Source organism: Macaca nemestrina, chromosome 1, assembly GCF_043159975.1.
Source record: "Macaca nemestrina isolate mMacNem1 chromosome 1, mMacNem.hap1, whole genome shotgun sequence".
NCBI lineage: Eukaryota > Metazoa > Chordata > Mammalia > Primates > Cercopithecidae > Macaca > Macaca nemestrina.
In genome coordinates this window covers 55,004,068-55,025,308 of record NC_092125.1, presented here as the reverse complement: position 1 = coordinate 55,025,308, position 21,241 = coordinate 55,004,068, and the positions used below count along the sequence as shown (strand labels likewise).

General features: G+C 35.2%; 1 protein-coding gene across 1 annotated transcript in view; it reads right to left on the bottom strand.

Moving 5' to 3' along the window:
* The window catches only part of LOC105484654 (complement factor H related 5), a 29,010-nt gene that overhangs the window by 3,099 nt on the left and 4,670 nt on the right, over positions 1–21,241 (bottom strand). Inside the window, exons 2-9 of the mRNA XM_011746481.3 lie at positions 20,360–20,554; positions 19,300–19,476; positions 11,269–11,445; positions 9,600–9,782; positions 9,298–9,477; positions 7,240–7,416; positions 2,848–3,030; positions 659–841 (exon numbers count right to left, since the gene is read on the bottom strand). Coding sequence (XP_011744783.2) covers positions 659–841; positions 2,848–3,030; positions 7,240–7,416; positions 9,298–9,477; positions 9,600–9,782; positions 11,269–11,445; positions 19,300–19,476; positions 20,360–20,554 — 1,455 coding nt within the window. The remainder of the gene's footprint in view (positions 1–658; positions 842–2,847; positions 3,031–7,239; positions 7,417–9,297; positions 9,478–9,599; positions 9,783–11,268; positions 11,446–19,299; positions 19,477–20,359; positions 20,555–21,241) is intronic.

The following is a 21,241-nucleotide window of genomic DNA, read 5'->3' as shown; positions in this document are numbered from 1 at the left end:
TCCAAGTTTTCATAAGGAGTCTACTATGTTAATTTTTTTAATGCCACAAAGTGCACATGAATTTGTGGAAACTTAACATGTATATTGACATTATTTTGTAGTAGAAAAAAATAGGGTGAAAAGAAGGGATAGTGTAGATTTGGAAAGTGGCTCAATAACTCTTCCAGATTTTCTATCTCTCCTGCCAGAAATTCTGGCAACATGCAAGTAAAAAGCCATGTCAGTATTAGTCAACTGGATGTTCTACTAGGGAAAGCTTTCAGGTTTACAAGTAGGACCTTATACAGTATTAAATGACAGCTTTCCTAGACCAACGTTTTTCAAATGGTCTCTGTGAGAAGTTCTCAGGTAGGTGCTTATAACATGAAGATATTTAATGGTATGAGAATAGGCCCCATAAATAGCTTTGGTCTCTATTTATAGAATTTCATAATGCACCTTATCACACATAGGTCTTTAAAATTTTATTTATAGTTTTTAAAAAAATTTTTCTCACTTTGCCTAAAGCAAATTTTTCAAATGTTTCTTTGTATGTATTTACATTTGACAAGAAAGATTTTGACTGAATGAAACTTAAGGGTTATTCTATGAAATTAGTCCATAAAAACTACATTATGAATATTAAATCTCAGATTCCGAGAGAATATGAAGAACTCACCTAGGCATCTTGGTGGTTCTGACCACTGTTTGTTTCTGCATGTTACAGTTACAGAGCCCTGGAGTTCATAGAAGGACTGGCAACGGTACATCACTGTTGACCATGGAGGATACACTGATAACGGGAATGAGGTGATATCTCCATTGTTAATAGATGGAGGGGGCCCACAATATGCTGTAGACTCTGGAAAATAGCATTTATTTGTTGAGAGACAGTCAGTATGTTAGTTTAAACAAAGTAATATCATAAAGCACCATGTATCATATCTTTAATATAAGGCGTCTGGAAATTCAAATAATTAATTACAGTATTTCTGTTATAAAGTCTGATTCAAAACGTATCGTAGCTCCTTTCATGTTAAAGTGAAACTCATATAAAATACTAGGAATAGTTTTTATTTAAGGCAGGAGAGACAGGTGAGTAAACTTCTGGTCTAGGTTCCTCTTCCACCCCTTAATAGTCAATTGTTATTTAATGAGGAAAGGTAAAAGTAAACAACTTTCTTACCATTTCTAGTCTCAGGGTAATTATTACTTTATGCAAATAGCATATACCAACTAGTATATGATCATAAACTTGTAGTTTTACTGAAAATGAATTGCAGACATACTCTTCTGCATTTACTTTTTTGATACCACATAATATTGTAGGCATCTTTCCTTATCAATAAATGTTTCAATTTCATGCTAATGAAGAGATTTTGGGGAAAACTAAAAAAAAAAAACAACTTCATGCTAAGATTGGTTGGAATACATTCCATTGTACTGACTGGTCTCCCTTTATATGTCACCAAGAACATAAATATGAAATCACTAAGTAATCCTGTTCCAAATAACTTGTACCTCCTCTTGTTTCGTTGAGTTACTGTCCCTGCTTTCTCAGATTGACTTCTTCATGAGGACACTAGATTCTTTAGCCTTTAAACTAGTAAAAGACCCTTCTTCATGAATTATCTCCTTTCTTCTGTAACATCAATTTCTCCCTCTCCACTTAACCATTCACCAACCTACAAACATGCTGAAAATGTCACAATTCAATAAGGTAAAATTTCACTTTATCCATATCTTCTATCTGGCAACTGCCTCATTTCTCTATCCCCTTTCGAATACATTTACTTGTTTCTCATCCTCCACGATCTTACTTTATCACCCCACATTCTTTCTTGAACACAGTGCAATTATTTACTCACTCCCTATGGAAATACCTCTAGGCAAAATTACCAATGGTTTTTATTTAGTTAAATAGATTGTTCAATTATCAGACATCTTGTCCAGCACTAAGCACTCCTTGATGTAGCTGATGTACTGTCAGGTAATATTTTGAAATACGTGTTTTTGAAATGCAGCCATGTAGCACTTAATGACAAGAAGATATTCTGAGAAATGTGTCATTAGGCTCTTTTTTCCTTGTGTGAGCATCATGGAGTGAGCCTACACAAACCTAGATAATGTAGTCTACTACACACCTAGGCTATGTGGTGTAACCTATTGCTCCTGTTGTCCCCAAACCCCTGGCTGCAGACCAGTACCCTCTGTGGCCTCTTAGGAAGTGGGCTGCACAACAGGAAGTGAGTGGTGGGCGAACGAGCACTACTGCCAGAACTCTACCTCCTGTCAGATCAGCCGGGGCACTAGATTCTCATGGGATCTTGAACCCTATTGTGAACTGCACATGCAAGGGATATAGGTTGCATGCTCTTTATGAGAATCTAATGCCTGATGATCTGAGGTGGAGCAGTTTCATCCTGAAAACATCCCCTAACCTCCTCAGTCCATGGAAAAATTGTCTTCCACAGAACAGGTCCCTGATACCAAAAGGGTTGGGTATCACTGTCCTAGGCCACAAACCTGTACAGCATGCTACTGTACTGAATACTATAGAGCCATTGTGACATGATGGTAAATATTTGCATATCTAAACATATTTAAACATAGAAAAGGTACAGTAAAAATATGTTAGAAAAGATTTTTAAGAAGATGTAGAAATTTCAAACTTGTTTCTTCTATGAACACTGTTGAAGATAACGCATAGAGAAACTTTTTAAATGACAGAATTGGTTACTTAGCAATTTAAGGCTTTAGGGTACAGTGCAATAGATTAGTCATAAGTTCTTTTTTCTTTCTTTAGATAAAGCAAAGGGGAATAATAACCTCTTTTTAAGTGAAATTACTTAGAAATAAACTACTAACCAACACAGTGTGGTAATGATTGCCATCGTCCATTTTTACATACAATTTCTTTTGCTTCTGGAAGTAGATAGTTTTCTTTACAGAGAACAGCTACTTTTTCTCCATCCTGATAATTCACTGTGGTTGTCATATTCTGAGCATTAGGTATCTGAGGTGGCGGTGGGCAGAATTGTTCCTTTTTTTCTACAAAATATTGGAATTAAATTATATGATTAATAAAAGTTAAGAAAAAAGCTCAACAGGGTAGTGTTTCAGGATAATGGAACATTCAATGACACACACACACACACACACACACACACACACACACACACACACACTATGTCTCCCTATCACTTTCTCTTTCTCTCTCCCTATATATAAATGTTATAATAACAAATATTTTTTGTGTCACTATAGTTTACAGTTTAAAAAGTGATTGTTTTTGTTATAACCATTAGTTTAAAATTTTTCAGATGCTCTCTTGCATCTCCTGTTCATTATTCCTGTCAATTCTCTTGTATGATTTACAAATAAATTTCTGTAATTTTTTTCTAACTAACCCATGTGATTCAAAAAGTTATGTACATCTAATTTAAACAATTTAGAACTAAAAATAAAAATGACGATAATCAGAAATAACTATGACTTCCCCTAATAACTGAACCCTACATCTCAATATAGGATTTCCATGACTTGCATTTTCTTGTAAACATGAGAATGACTGGTAATGAACATAACTGGAATGCCTCCGTTGGACTAGGAATTAAATTCTTTTTTGGTTGTTTGGCTTATCTTAGGGAAAAGTTTTAAATGGTTAACTTGGATGCCAAAGCATTGTCTAAACCTCCTGACCTGGGCTCATGCCCTTACAGTGCTTACAGTGGTCTCCTTCATCTCTTCATCTCATGTTTTTCCAGAGTAGTGGCTACTGTCTACTGGCACTTCCCTTCAAAATTATTATATTGAAAGTGATAGATATCATTTTTTCCTTGCTATACTATTTTCATTTAAAAATCAAGATGGAAGAATGCATATCTACTCTTTCTTGGTTTAGATGGATTAAAAAATATGATAATTATATACAACAGATCTTTAATAAATTATTTGAACAGAACCTGAGGTCAGTATAAAATAAGCCAAAACATACATATTGTCTAAACTAGAAATTTTTATTGGATTTTTCCTTATTTTTTCAAGCTCAGAAAGGCAAAATAGTGCAAATCTAAACAGACACTGTTCCTGTGGAAATCTAGATAGATGTCTGGGACTGGGGTCCACTGATGCGTATTTTATATTTTATATGACTTATCCTACTGATTTACTGGTTTAAGAAAAGCGTGAACTTAAAGTACTTAATTCCAGATGCATCTTATTCTAATCAACCATTAACAAGACCAGTCTTTTGTGATCGGTCTTATTTCAGTAATTAACTGCAAAAGAAGATAAAATTAGCCTGATATTATTATTGTTAGAATACATTTTTGATTAGCAAAGTTTGGTCATGAGCTTGAAGAAAGTCTATGAGGAGCACATGAAAAGAGGATATCAGACACATTTGATTGATAGATGGGTCAGTTTTTCAATATTATTTATTCTTTAGAAGCTCTTCTACTTAGATGTCTTATTACCTCTTTGTTTAGGTATTTTGTAAACATTTTGGAAACTAAACATTTTCATTGTTTATGAATTTCTGTTTGGTGGTTTAAGTATTTTTGTTTAAATACATAGTCACAAAGATGAATACTTATTAAGTATCATCAAGACTCTTTCGAGTGAGCATCAAGGCCTGTACTGCCGATCTAGGGACTCAGCAGTTACCTGCTATCAGTCTCCTAGATGTCCCAGTGCCGGAAAACAGGGAAGCTGAAGGTGTCTGTAATCTCGAATGTACAAATAATAATGAAAATTTCATCAACAAAGTCCGAACTAAGTGACTTAGATGTTCAAATATCACACAAATACTATTGTTTTTATATTTTAGGTAAAAGAACATTACACATAATGATCTCAGTTGTCTAACTTACTTTCTTTATAGAGTTGGACATTCTCTTTAGAAATTTCTGCCTAGTGTAGACACAGTCTATTTGAAACAGCACTGATATAAAAATCTGGAAACAAGCTCCAGTCTTGATTTTGACCAAATAACTTATTGAAGCCATGTATTTCTGATGCATAAAATGAGAAATTTTATTATCTTTCTCAAGAACAAGCAACGTGTGTAACAAATATTTGCCACCTAATAACGTTCTTACCTAATCTCCAGACTACTATCTACCGGCTCTTCTCAAAACTTTAAAAAAGGCTTCTTCCTTATTATGATACTTATGCCTCACAGTATTTTCCTTCTCTTTATGCTTGTAATTTATTTATGTAAAAAAATTGAACTCATATTATTATTCCCTGTATTTCAGTTTTCATCTACTCTTTGGTTGTAGAAATGTTTGTGTATGCACACCATTCTTGATTAGAGTCATCTCATTTAGACAGCTCTGCTTGTTTTTTTTTTTTTTTTTTTTTTTTTTTGAGACAGAGTCTTGCTCTGTCGCCCAGGCTGGGGTGCAGTGGCCGGATCTCAGCTCACTGCAAGCTCCGCCTCCCGGGTTTAGACCATTCTCCTGCCTCAGCCTCCCGAGTAGCTGGGACTACAGGCGCCCGCCACCTCGCCCGGCTAGTTTTTTGTATTTTTTAGTAGAGACGGGGTTTCACCGTGTTAGCCAGGATGGTCTCGATCTCCTGACCTTGTGATCCGCCCGTCTCGGCCTCCCAAAGTGCTTGTTAATCTTTTCAAAACATTAGTTTCATGGCTTGGATTAGTTGGAAATGCAAGATTCTATTTCATTTTCTTCTGCTTTTACTTTTATTATCTCCTTTTCCTCCTAATATCTGAATTCATTTTTCCCCCTAGCTTTTTAGGATATACATATATACATATATAAAAGTATACATATATAAAGTGTATATATATATAAAAGTATACATATATAAAAGTATATATATATATATATATACTTTTATAGTGGCATTCATAGCCTTAAACTTATCTACTTTGGAAAAAGTATATATGTATACTTTTAGAATGCCACATCATTCTAAATTTTGGTTATGTTGCACCTCATAGGTTTTATTATGTGTCCTTATAATTACAACATAGTTCTTAGTATTTTAAACATTACATTGCTAGGTTATTTGGAAGTAAATTATTTCCCTACCCAAAATGAAGGGTAAGGAAGTGGATAACTTTTTATCCACTTTTAATATTATTTGTTTGTGGTTATAAAAAGTGATCTATAGGGCTTTAATATTTGAAGTTGTCAGAATTATTTGTGGGCTGAATGGCCAATTTAAGTAAACATTTCACGGACACATAAAAGGCTTCAAACTTCTTTCCACTATCAGAATATTTCTCTTCCTCAAACAGAAAAAAATATATAATAAAATCAAATATTTTATAAACATAAAAATTTTCCAGTTGCTTTAAACAGATTGTAGTTATCATTTTGAAATCCTTATGTGTTTAACAATATATTCCAGTATTTTTCCTCACAATTTCTAATGACCTCACACCTTTTGTTATAAATTAGTATTTTATCTCATTAATGTATATTTTATATGATTTCTTTCAAATTATGATCTTTTGTGTAAACTCCTATCCTTCCTGTGGTTGAAAATTTCTTTATTTTGGAATCATTAGTCAATTATATTGGTATACAGAATAATTGGTTGCCAGTTACTTTCACTAAGCACTTTGAAGAGATTACCCTATTTTCTTTGGCTTTTTATATTGCTGATGAGAAGTCTGCAGTCTATCTTCTGTCTTTTATTGTCATTCCTTTTTAAGCACTTTGTTTTCTCTAATTCTGGTTTATTTTAATTTAATATGGGTGCCCCATTTTATAATTACTTGTAATTTATAATCCTATTGCTCAAATTAAATGATTTGAATATAAGCCTTGGAGGAATGTGGGACTTATTCTTAGGGAAATAATTTATTACTCAAATATATTTTCTTTCTCAGCCTACTTTTTACTCAGCCTACTGTCTGGTCCAGAATTGGCAATATCTGTTAGTTTTGTTTCACAGTTCATAATTGGGGTTTTAATTGTTTCTTAAAGTCATTGAAGATTAAGTTTTGTTCTTTTTTTACAGTTCTTTATTTCTTTTTTTCTTTCAAGGTTTTGTGAGACTGTAATAGAGTAAAAACAGCTTTACTCGCTCATCTTTACCAGAAAGACAAGGCTTTTAAAGAATAACATTTGTCTGGAAAGAGTATTATAACTAGTTTCTAACTTTACTATTAGCTTAGAAATTGTATGCCACAAAAAATATTTAATTTAAAAACATTCTAATTTCAAAATAATTTTTCTTGTAAAGAAGGTACAGCATCAACAAAATGTTTTAAACAAATCTTACCTGTGCAGTCTAGTTCAGGATTCCATTTCCCGTTTATGCAGACTGAGTGCCTGTATCCATGGATGTCTAAACATCTGTAACGTATTCTAGCATTATGATTAAATTCATTCCCAGATGACCTGAATAACGTTTTTATATTAACTCCTGATATTTTGCACCTCTTAAGTTGGTGTGTTGCTGTAAAAAATAACATTAAATAGAAACTAAACAATTATGTCAATAAAATATCTGAAATATTAATAGCATAATTATGTTTGATGCTTTTAAGCAACATCACAAAAATTATTCTTGATCTCATTGCATAAAATGGGCAATGCTGTTGAAAAAAGAAAAAATGAAACAAAAAACTGTATCCCATCTTTGAATGACAGGAAAGGAGGTCAGAAAGTTTTCTGAGAAATGAAAGTGCAAGATGGGTTTTCCTGGTGGGAGTTTTGACTGAAGGATAGTTCTTAGGAAGCTACAAATGAATTGTTAAAGGCTCTGAAAATGTACGCATGTATGATTGTTTTGCACTAAACTGTCTTAAATATCTTCAAAACATTTAAATAATAAAAAGAGGCAATACATGGGTAAGTCTGTAGGAAGCAAAGCATTAGTAAGAGATAAATCTAGATCCCCCTTGAGGTTCAATGACTCTCACATTTCAAAAGCTCAGCAAAACCTCTGACTCAGTAAGTCAGAGTATTCTCAGGGGAAGAACTCACCGATAATAACATGACTGAGCTTCAGAACATACATTCCTAATAAGCCTACTTGTCTAAGTAGTTCTCATTGTTAAGTTTCTTTCCCATTTCCCATAAACATGTAGATAGTTATGGAGCCTTTTCCTTAGTGTGTAAAAGTTTGGGATAATGAGACATGGAGTGTGCTCTGCTACTTCTATGCTTATAGGTGTTTCTCTGCAATAGTTTCTATTTTTAATTTATCCCATATGGGGCTAGAAGTTGATGTTTGCATAAAAGTTGATGACCATGAAGATATATGATCGACATCTTCCCATAACAGAGTTCTGGCTCCCTGTAGTGGAAAACATTCCCTCACAATAGGTCATCATGGATGGCCATTGACCAGGTATTTGCCTGGGACAATGGGTGGCAACACCTACTGTAATTTTTCCCAGCAATGGGTGGGCCAATTGATAATCCAAAAGTCCACGAGATGGAGAGAGAGGCGGTTCTATTTCAGTTTCTGTAAGGAGAACAGCAGCAGAAAGTCTGCATGTCTTTAAAGTTCAAAATTAGAGGCTTTAATGTATTGAGTTTGCTAGAGATAGAACAAAAGAGGCCAGGATCTGAGGGTGTCAGGAAGAAAACCTGCAAATACTTAAGTGTCAAGGCTGTAAGTCCTGAGGCTGCAAGGTAAGAGTAGAGCACACAGGCTGATAGACTACTACTACGTACTACTTACTACTTCTGTGGAGGAAACTGACAAACTAACCAGAAAATTAAGAATAGAAATAAGATAATTATGGGGACAGAAAGAGCAAGGATCATGCCTAATTCCTGGGTCCTAGTCCCCTACTCTTCTTCTATGGAGGGACTCCAAACACTCTGGAATTTAATAGAACTCAAGCTACACTGTTATTTTTTAGGTTGTTCTATCTGGAACATGCTGAGGTAAAGACTGAGTTAGAGCAATGAAATAAAATATATTAAATTGCCATCATTTGTAGAAATACAATATCCAAATTAAATATTAGAATTAATACAGAAATTCAACAAGGTTACTGGAAACAAAATTAATGTATGCAATTAAATCACATTCTTACATATAGGAAGTATAATTATTCAAGCATATAAGTAAATAAAAGTTCCATTCATCATACCAGAAAAATCCCATATAAACTGGTGAAGAAATATGTGCAGTAATAAGAAATTCATAAAACCATATGGCAAAGTTGAATGTAAGAACTGAATAAATGGATTGACATATTTTACTTGTGAAATGAAGAGTCAGTATCAATAAAGTTGTAATTCTAGCCAGATTTAAACACTTTATACAATCCCAATCGAAATTATAAATAATCAAATATGAAGTTTAGGAATGTTTTCTCACCAGCACACATAGGAAGCTCTGTCCATAGTCCATCAATACAGGTAATCTTGTTATTTCCAATCATTGTATATTCATTTCTGCAATTCACCTCCACTGAAACTCCATGTTGATAGGGAGGGACAGACTGCTGAACATAACCATACTGAAGTTCAGGTATATATCCACATGTTTTCACTTGCTCTAAGAAAATGTAATAAAATGAGTGCTTACTCTGAAAATATTTTAAATCTATTTACATGTCTATTTATATGTAAGTGCAAAGTAATAGTAACTGTTCTGTTTAAATGTTAATATTTATTTACCAACACAAGTGGGTAAAGTTGTCCATTTTCCATCCACACATTGTATTTTCTTAGGTCCTTTTATTATAAAATTATGATTGCAATAATATTCTACTACTTCATTGTGTCCATATTCCTCTTTTCTTATCTCCTTAACTTCACCATTGGAGAGCTGAGGAGGTGGACCACACGACTGTACTCGTCCTATTATAAAGAAACCATAAATAATGCTTAAATGGTCTTATAAGTATAGCAAAATGTGGAGCTACTATATTTTTGACTTAGAAATTAATTACCTTTATATTGCACTTCTATTTTTGGGGACATGTGTTTTTTACAGTGTACATAGTGTATTGACTTCTTTCATTTCCTCGAATATTGACACTTTTCATGATGAACAATTTTGAGCAAATGAAAGGAGAAAGAATGCATAATGAACACTTATAAACTGATTATCTAGATATAAAAATGTTACACTTTGCCCTATTTACTTATTTTTTGTGAAGTAATTGAAAGTAAATGACAGTGAGATTTTAGTCCTAAATTCTTCAGAATGCTATCTCATAAAGACATTTGCCTACATATACAAAGTATCTTATTACATTTCACCAAATTAATAATATTTTCTTAGTACAATCTTATATCCTCTCTGTATTTAAACATCCTGATTGTCTATCTTTACCGATATTTTGTTGGCTGTTTATTATAATCAGGATATTAAGCTGTACTCTTGAAGATTTTTAAGTAGGTCAATATTCTGAATGCTACATAAAAGTAAATAGTTATCTAATATGTGATATAATATACATATGCAATGTATAATTATAAGTTTTATTAATATCTAGAAATACTTTGACATGGTTTAGCTGTGTCCTTACCCAAATCTCATCTTGAATTGTAACTCCCACAATTCCTACATGTTGTGGGAAGAAGCTAGTGGGAGGTAATTGAATTATGGGGGCAGGTCTTTCCCGTGCTATTCTCATGATAGTGAATAAGTCTCACGAGATCTGATGGTTTTATAAAGGGAGGTTTCCCTGCACAGGTTCTCTTCTCTTGTCTGCCATTATTCGAGATTTGCCTTTCACCTTCTGCCATGATTGTGAGGTGTCTCCAGCCACGTGAAACTGTGAGATCATTAAAACTCTTTCTTTTGTAAATTGCCCAGTCTTGGGTATGTCTTTATCAGCATTGTGAAAATGGACTAATACATACCTGAAATAATGTGATAAGCCATTTTTGATAAAAATAGTGCCATCTGAAGCAGGTACAAATCATCATTGTTTTCTAATGAATAATTCATATATGCAATGACTTGATTATTTTCTTAATTACTTAATAAAATATAATGTTGTTCATACAATATTTTTAAAATGTATAAATTTTTTATTGAGCTAGATGGAAAAATCCTAACACATCTCAATTCCAGCTACTATATTTTGACCCATAAAACCCTACTATGTATTTTGAAACACAGAAGTAGAATTACTCCTTGATTAAGGACACCTAAATAATGGATGCAACTTAATTACTACAGAACAGCACCCTTTCTCCTTTCTAAATAAAATACTACCTTTGCCATTTTACCACTTTGTCAGATTATAGATGCAATATAAGCTCCAATAAAAATATATAGGCATTATTATAAAAATCAAATTCTTGTTTCATCACTTCTAAAATAAATACTGACCTTTACATGTCGGAAAGTTGGGTGACCACCCAAATTGGTAACATTGAACTGATTCTGGTCCAACTCTTGTAAGATTTTTTCTGCAGGAGAATTTCAACACATCTCCAACTTCGTAGCTTTCTTTTTCTGGTTTAGCATCTACATTTGCTTCTAAAATTGGAACATGACATTCTTCTTCTAAAAATAAAATTAAATGAACATACATTGAATTTTCATTGCAGAAACAAATTTAATGTGTGCTATATGAAAATAAGATGCAAGGGGCTTCATATACAGAGGAGTATAAAATATATTCTTGCCTTTGAGAAAACATATAAAGTAATTATTTATATCCAACAACTATATCTAAGACCCCTCAGGCAAATTGGGAAATTGCAGCAAGGTAACATTTTCTAGGAGAATCTCTTCAGGATTGTAATAAGAAAGTCTGTGAAGTTACTAATACAGTAAATTATTTCATTTGTTTAATTAGCAATATGAGTTTTAATTTTGTTGTTTAATAAATAAGTTTAATAACATTATTTGTTTATAATACAGAATATGAAGGTTTTTTCACACTTAAATCACAAAAAAATCCTTCAAGTAACAAAATCAAATTGCAACATATTTAATTACTTTTTGTAAAATAAAAAAAAAGATGTATAAAAAGCAGATATGTGGGCCGGACATGGTGGGTCATGTCTGTAATCTCAGCACTTTGGGAGGCCAAGGAGGGTGGATCACCTGAGGTCAGGAGTTCGAGACCATCCTGGCAAACATGTTGAAACCCTGTCTCTACTGAAAATGCAAAAATTAGCCAGGCACAGTAGTGGGTGCCTGTAGTCCCAACTACTAGGGAGGCTGAGGCAGGAGAATCACTTGAACCCAGGAGGCGGAGGTTGCAGTGAGCTGAAATCGCACCACTACACTCCAGCCTGGGTGACAGAGTGAGACCCTGTCTCAAAAAAAAGTAGATATGTGAAACAACAAAACAGGATACAACTAATAAATGTTAAGTTGAAGGGAATATTAAAAAGCAAATTATTCTCAATTTTACAAAAGGGTAACTAAATAAAAGACTTTTAAAAAACCCATCTAGGTTTTTTGAATCTTTCCATTATAGTCAACTCTATCACTAATATGTTTGTAAAAACTAACTCATTATGAATATATTCTGATTCAATTAGAAATAGATATGTATATGAATATGTGTGTAGTTTTCTTATTTAATAATCTTTCATTAAAGATTAGTTTATACAATTATATATTCTTATGTAAAAATAATTGACATTCAAGACAAATGAAATAATCTGAAGAAATCAAGCATACACGAAAATAAAATTGAAATATTTTCTAACAAATAATCTTATAAATATTTTCAAACTAGCTAGTTTTATGTACTGTTATTGGCACTTTAATGTATTGATCACAGTTTACTTGAGCAAATCTCAAGAGAACGTGCCTTATTTCGATAAAATAAAATATGTATCCCTAAATCTCTGTTTTTATTCTAGTATTTTGCGTGGCAGCTCTTTATTGGTTGTTTATAGTCTTTTTTTTTTTAAAATCTAATTGTTAAAGACAAAATGCCATTGAAAATAATTGATCTTAATTCTGTTCTAAGATGGTCGAATAGGAACAGCTCTGGTCTGCAGCTTCCAGCGTGATAGATGCAGGAGATGGGTGATTTCTGCATTTCCAATTGAGGTACCTGGTTCATCTCATTGGGACTGGTTGGACAATGGATGCAGCCGATGGAGGGGAAACCAAAGCGGGGTAGGACATTTATTCCCTGGGAAGTGCAAGGGGTTGAGGAATTTCCCTTTCCTAGCCAAGGGAAGCTGTGACAGACTGTACCTGGAAAATCGGAACACTCATGCACAAATACTGTGCTTTTCCAGTGGTCTTAGCAAATGGCATACCAGGAGACTGTATCCTGTGCCTGGCTTGGTGGGTACCATGCCCACAGAGGCTTGCTCACTGCTAGTGCAGCAGTCTGAGATTGACCTGTGATGCAGCAGCCTGGCAGGGGGAGGGGCACCGTCATTACTGAGGCTTGAGTAGGTAAACAAAGCAGCTGGGGAAGCTTGAACTGGGCAGAGACCACTGCAGCTCAACAAGGCCTGCTGCTTCTGTAAACTGTATCCCTGGTGCCAGGGCATAGCTGAACAAAAGGCAGCAGAAACTTCTGCAGACTTAAATGTCCTCGTCTGACAACACTGAAGAGAGCAGTGGTTCTCCCAGCACAGTATTTGAGCTCTGAGAAAGGACAGACTGCCTCATCAAGTGGGTCCCTGTCCCACATGTGGCCTAACTGGGAGACACCTCCCAGTAGGGGCCAACTGACACCTCATACAGGTGGGTGCCCCGCTGGAATGAAGCTTCCAGAAGAAGAAGCAGGCAGCAATCTTTGCTGTTCTGCAATATTTGCTGTTCTGTAGCCTCTGCTGGTGATACCCAGGCAAACAGGGTCTGGAGTGGACCTCCAGCAAAATCCTACAGAACTGCAGCTGAGGGACCTCACTGTTAAAAGGAAAACTAACAAACAGAAAGAAATAGCAGCAACATCCACAAAAAGGACATCCACAACAAAACTCCATCTGTAGGTCACCAACATCAAAGACCAAAGGTAGATAAAACCGCAGAGATGGGGAGAAAACAGAGCAGAAAAGCTGAAAATTCTAAAAACCAGAGTGCCTCTTCTCCTACAAAGAATAACAGCTCCTCACCAGCAATAGAACAAAGCTGGACAGAGAGTGACTTTGATGCACTGACGGAAGTAGGCTTCAGAAGGCTCGTAACAACAAACTTCTCCAAGCTAAAGGAGGATGTTCAAACCCATCGCAAGGAAGCTAAAAACCTTGAAAAAATATTAGATGAATGGCAAACTAGAATAAAAAGTGTAGAGTAGACCTTGAATGACCTGATGGAGCTGAAAACCATGGCATGAGAAATACGTGATGCATGCACAAGCTTCAGTAGCTGATTTGATAAGGTAGAATAAAGGGTATCAGTGATTGAAGATCAAATTAATGAAATAAAGAAAGAAGAGAAGTTTAGAGAGAAAAGAGTAAAAAGAAATGAACAAAGCCTCCAAGAAATATGGGACTACGTGAAAAGACCAAATCTACATTTGATTGGTGTACCTGAAAGTGAGGGGGAGAATGGAATCAACTTGGAAAACACTCTTCAGGATATTATCCAGGAGAACTTCCCCAACCCCCAAGGAGGAGCTGGTACCATTCCTTCTGAAACTATTCCAATCAATAGAAAAAGAGGGAATCCTTCCTAACTCAGTCTATGAGGCCAACATCATCCTGATACCAAAGCCTGGCAGAGACACAACAAAAAAGATAATTTTAGACCAATATCCCTGATGAACATCAGTGCAAAAATCCTCAGTAAAATACTAGCAAACCAAATCCAGCAGCACATCAAAAAGCTTATCAACCATGATCAAGTGGGCTTCATCCCTGGGATGCAAGGCTGGTTCAACACAGGCAAACCAATAAATGTAATCCATCACATAAACAGAACCAATGACAAAAAACACATGATTATATCAATAGATGCAGAAAAGGCCTTTGACAAAATTCAACAGCCCTTCATGCTAAAAACTCTCAGTAAACTAGGTACTGATGGAACATATCTCAAAATAGTAAGAGCTATTTATGACAAACCCACAGCCAATATCATACTGAATGGGAAGAAACTGGAAGCATTCCCTTTGAAAACTGGCACAAGACAAGGATGCCCTCTCTCATCACTCCTATTCAACATAGTGTTGGAAGTTCTGGCCAGGGCAATAAGGCAAGAGAAAGAAATAAAGGGATTCAATTAGGAAAAAAGGAAGTCAAATTGTCTCTGTTTGCAGATGACATGATTGTATATTTAGAAAACCCCATCGTCTCAGTCCAAAATCTCCTTAAGCTGATAAGCAACTTCAGCAAAGTCTCAGGATACAAAATCAGTGTGCAAAAATCGCAAGCATTCCTATACACTCATAACAGACAGAGAGCCAAATCATGAGTGAACTCCCTTTCTCAATTACTTCAAAGAGAATAAAATACCTTGGAATCTAACTTACAAGGGATGTGAAGGACCTCTTCAAGAAGAACTAGAAACCACTGTTCAACGAAATAAAAGAGGACAAAAACAAATGGAAGAACATTCCATGCTCATGGATAGGAAGAATCAATATCATGAAAATGACCATACTACCCAAGGTAATTTATAGATTAAATGCCATCCCCATCAAGCTACCACTAACTTTCTTCACAGAATTGGATAAAACTACTTTAAAGTTCATATGGAACCAAAAAAGACCCCGCATTGCCAAGACAATCCTAAGCCAAAAGAACAAAGCTGGAGGCATCATGCTACATGACTTCAAACTATACTACAAGGCTACAGTAACCAAAACAGCATTGTACAGTATCAAAACAGAGATATAGACCAATGGAACAGAACAGAGGCCTCAGAAATAACACCAGACATCTACAACCATCTGATCTTTGACAAACTTGACAAAAACAAGAAATGGGGAAAGGATTCCCTATTCAATAAATGGTGCTGGGAAAACTGGTTAGCCATATGTAGAAAGCTGAAACTGGGTCCCTTCCTTATACCTTATACAAAAATTAATTCAAGATGGAATAAAGACTTAAATGTTAGACCTAAAAACCATAAAAACCCTAGAAGAAAACCTAGGCTTTACCATTCAGGACATAGGCATGTGCAAGGTCTTCATGACTAAAACACCAAAAGCAATGGCAACAAAAGCCAAAATAGACAAATGAGATCTAATTAAAGTAAAGAGCTTTCTGCACAGCAAAAGAAGCTACCATCAGGGTGAACAGGCAACCTACAGAATGGGAGAAAATTTTTGCAATTTACCCACCTGACAAAGGACTAATAGCCAGAATCTACAAAGAACTTAAACAAATCTACAAGAGAAAAACAACCCCATCAAAAAGTGGGCAAAGGATATGAACAGACACTTCTTAAAAGAAGACATTTATTCAGCCAACAGACACATGAAAAAATGCTCATCATCACTGGCCATCAGAGAAATGCAAATCAAAACCACAATGAGATACCATCTCACACCAGTTAGAATGGCAATCATTAAAAAGTCAGGAAACAACAGATGCTAGAAAGGATGTGGAGAAACAGGAACACTTTTGCACTGCTGGTGGGAGTGCAAACTAGTTCAACCATTGTGGTAGACAGTGTGGCGATTCCGCAAGGATCTAGAACCAGAAATACCATTGGACCCAGTGATCTCATTACTGGGTATATACCCCATAGGATTATAAATCACGCTGCTATAAAGACACATGCACATATATGTTTATTGTGCTAGTATTCACAATAGCAAAGACTTGGAACCAACCCAAATGTCCATGAATGATAGACTGGATTAAGAAAATGTGGCATATATACACTATGGAATACTATGCAGCCATAAAAAAGGATGAGTTCTTGTCCTTTGCAGGGTCATGGATGAAGCTAGAAACCATCATTCTGAGCAAACTATTACAAGGACAGAAAACCAAACACTGCAAGTTCTCACGCACAGGTGGGAATTGAACAATGAGAACACTTGGACACAGGGTGGGGAACATCACACACTGGGGCCTGTTGTGGGGTGGGAGGTAGGGGGAGGGATAGCATTAGGAGAAATACCTAATGTAAATCACGGGTTAATGGGTGCAGCAAACCAATATGGCACATGTTTACTTTTGTAACAAACCTGCATGTTGTGCACATGTACCCTAGAACTTAAAGTATATATAAAAAAAGAAAATAATTGATCTTGGCCGATGTAGTATTTCCAGTTGCTTTATTCGTATATCGTTATTGCATGGTGGTGTAAATGGAGTAACGACCCCCAGATATGGCACTCTACTAATGCCTGCAACATGGATTACCATAACTTGTAAGACGTTACCTTACACGAATAAACAGACTGTGCAGCTAAGCTGTCATCAGGAGTCTAGTTGCCCTGAAACTTTATTAACTCTCCATGGTGTTCGTGAGCTATCATTCAACCTTGGACATAGAGTGTTCTGCTGAATTCTTCCTCTTTGGAGACTCTGACTTCTTCCGTCTACTCTGGCAACCTCAACATGTTGTCTTGTGCTTTTGGAATAAGCAACGGGCAGAAAGGGAAAGGTAGCAATATTCTGAGAACCTGAACAATAAGATGTGCTTTTTCTGATTAAATAAAATCTACCAAATTTTGAAACAAGTTTATTCTGACAACTTAGTTTCTAAATGTCATTGCCCACTAAATGGAACCAGGGCTTATTGGAGGTATGGCTGATTCCAGTTCCAGGGCAGTGGAAACATGACTTAAGTCTTAGATATTTTTTGTGTCACAAAGCAACCGAATTGTTCAAAGACTAACAAAATCTTACGGACTGCACACAGAGCCAGCTTGTATGGGTTACAGCTGGCCAAACTTAATTTGTCAAGCTTCTAAAATATAATTGTTGGGCTGACAGTAGCCATCATCTCTCAAAATGAAGAGAGCTTGTTCACGACATGAACAGGTATGGACAAGAGAAAGCGTGGAAATATTTATACCATAATTGAAGCCTATAAATTTTGAACCCTTTTCAATCACTGGAATTTTCTAGTTTTGGTAACATTTGTTATTTTATTTCTTTTTGCAAATGTTAATAATGTTTTAACCCCTTGTAATTGAAAGAGACCAGGACTTAACTGTTTACTGAAAAAGTATCACAGTTCCAGCTGTTTTAAAAAGACTCCATTTCTAGAGGTTTAAATTTCATTTTGGTTTACTTTGTTTTGTTTTTCTAGTGGGGAAGGTTCTCACTCTGTTGCCCAGGTTGGAGTGCACTGGTGCAGTCATAACTCACTTCAGCATTGAACTCCTGTTTCAGCCTTGCCAGTGGCGGGGACTACGGGTGCACATCAGGACTACGGGTGCACATCACTGTGCCCAGCTCTAGAGGTTTGAATTTAAGAATTGAAGATGTGGAATGATATTTGATAACATACCATCTTTTGAAAAACATACCATAGATTTTATTTCTTGGTAGGATGGAGTACTTGCTATCAACATATCATCCCACTGAAAAAAAATTTAGAAAATTTTACAAAATTTATTTTCAGAACGCTGGAAATCACCCAGTTCAGGACTGTGATGACTGAAAAAAGGAAAAAACCCTCAATACCTCAAAATAGTAAAGCAAAGTCAATGATAGCCCCAGTTGTGTGTTGGGAGGCCTTTTCTGGACTGTGCACGGAGGGAGAAACCGGGAAGAACGTAGTGGTCTTCTTTAGTTGAGACTAGTAAGGTCAGTCTTGGAGACTGTGGTGGCCAGAAGTTACTGGACATAGTAGCAGAGAGAAAGTATTATGAAGAGAAAGAGCTATGGAAGTTTCCTTAAGTTTTTGGTTGAATACTGAGCTGTGCAAGCACAGGATGGAATCGCATTGGGCTGGGCAAAGAACAATTACTGAAAACAGTAAAGACGAAGAATTACAAGAGTTCACACAGGACTGGGAGTTGCCATCATTTATACCACAGACTTCCAAAAGAATCGTTTCCCAAGTTCTAAGCTGCTCACAAATAAACATACCTCTCAGAAGTACGGACTTTTTACAACTTAGAAAATGATTTATTGACTCAAACATATTAATTTAAATAAAGATAAATACTAAAAACTTCCTTATAAGACATTTTAACTGTAATTGGACTTATTTGCACTTTAATATCTCAGTTTTGTAACCATTTATTGTGAACTAACTTGATAATATAAACAACAAACAGGTGTTACATTAATGGATTATCTTCAAAGTGTATTCTTCTCTAATATTTCTTCTTCTTATGTACATTTGATTTATATAGGTAGGCAAACTATGTTATTGCACATCTACTTAGACAAAATTGGAACTGAAAATCAAATAAATAATGATAGAAGTAGTGGTGAAACCTATATTTAACCTATATTTAATCTATAAACAATAGACTTATTTCTTTAAATAATTAGCAAAACTAGAAGGCAGTATTTTGCTTACTAGTGAAGCTGCATTTGGGAGGAGCGGACCAGCCCCGTTCTACACATGAAATGCTTTTCTCCTTGTTTTGAAGGCTGTATCCTGTGTTGCAAACAATTTGTACAGTATCACCTTCCAGATGTATTTGTCCTGAAGATTCAGAATGACCATTTTTCACAAAAGGAAAGGAACACATTCCTAAGGACCAAAAATTGATTAATGTACAAGATGGAAGTAGTAAAAAAAGTGCATTTTAAAATATTTTATTAAGAAAGGAAAACTTTGAAAACTGACATAATGTGTAAATTTTCAAAATAATTTAGGTCATGCTATTGTATAAATGACGAAATATATTTTTGTTCCTATATATGTACATATAAAAGAAAGTTAATATTTCATATTGTTGCTGTATGGTTTTTATAACAAAATATCTTGTGTTTATAAACTCTTCTAGGGATAAAACCATATCTTCATATAAATATTTCTCACAATTCCCATAAACGTTTCTTACAAAAGGAGAAAGATCATTACTATGTCCTTTGTTGCCTCATCTAATCTCTCTCCCATTGTTTTTCTTCTTTAATACACCTGTTGTCATTGGAGTCTGGTCTCTATATTTATTGGAGTATTAATATAGCTACACTTGGAAGGACCAAATAAATGATTTATTGAAAATATAAAAGTTAAAATACCAAACCTTACCTTGCAATATGCAAGAGAATGGTAAATTCAAAACAGAATATCTATACAAAATGACTTATTTTAAAGGAAAACTATGATCAGGCTGCTGCCAAATGAATATTAGTAAAGAAATATTAGCAGTCAAATATATTAATCATCAGTCTAAAACAATTAATATATTTCAACATGTAGAGCATTTCCAGGTAATGCAAGACAGTTGATATGTTTATTCTTCATTGATTCTCATAGGAGGCATCTCAAACTAGGAGGACTACATCTCCCATCTTTCCAGCTCCTCTGGTCACTGCCCCTGTGATTATCAAGACCTTATGATCTTGTCTGGCACATCCTTCTTTATTCACTGAATGACATCCATTTAATGAACAGGGCATTTACTCACTGAGACACTTTGGTGTTGGTGACCATCCTTCTTCCGTGCATGTTATGCGAGTCCAAAAGGATTTTGACGGAGACACAAAATTATATTCACAGGAGTAATAGAAAACTTCCCCTATAGGAACTTGGGAAAATGGCTTATAATTTTCTTCATCATACAGAAATCCATGGCGTATTTTTGGAAAATCACAAAGTGTTGCTGGGAAAAATAACACAAAACTGAAGAATTAAATAAAAAGCTACATTAATGAATCACTAGATTATATTTTAATCATCTCATTTATAGTTTTGTTTTTCATTCAACTTAAATGCCTTTAGCTTAAATGCTTTCCAGTGTACTAATTTGGAATGAAGAAAGATCACTAAATAAGAATACAAGAGTATTTAAGGAAGTCATTTTATTTTTATTTTTTTTGAGGGGGAGTTTCAGGTTTCACTCTTGCTGCCCAGGCTGAAGTGCAATTGTGCAAATCTTGGCTCACTGCAGCCTCCACTTCCCAGGTTCAAGCGATTCTCCTGCCTCAGCCTCCTGAGTACCTGAGATTACAGGTGCCTGCCACTACACCCGACTAATTTTTTTGTATTTTTAGTAGAGACAAGGTTTCACCATATTGGCCAGGCTGGTCTTGAACTCCTGACCTCAGGTGATCCATGCGCCTTGGCCTTCCAAAGTGCCGGGATTACAGGCGTGAGCCACCATGCCGGACCGAGGAAGTCATTGTTAATGAATATAAAATTTATATTTTGGGGTGTTATGAAATCTGAACTCTTCTGCAATGTCTTCAAGAACAATATCCTCACACAACAATTTAAGAATGAAAGTAGACTGTAAGAGTGGCAAAGCTCCCTGATCAGTGTAGTGTACAGTAGAGGAGTGATAGGATTA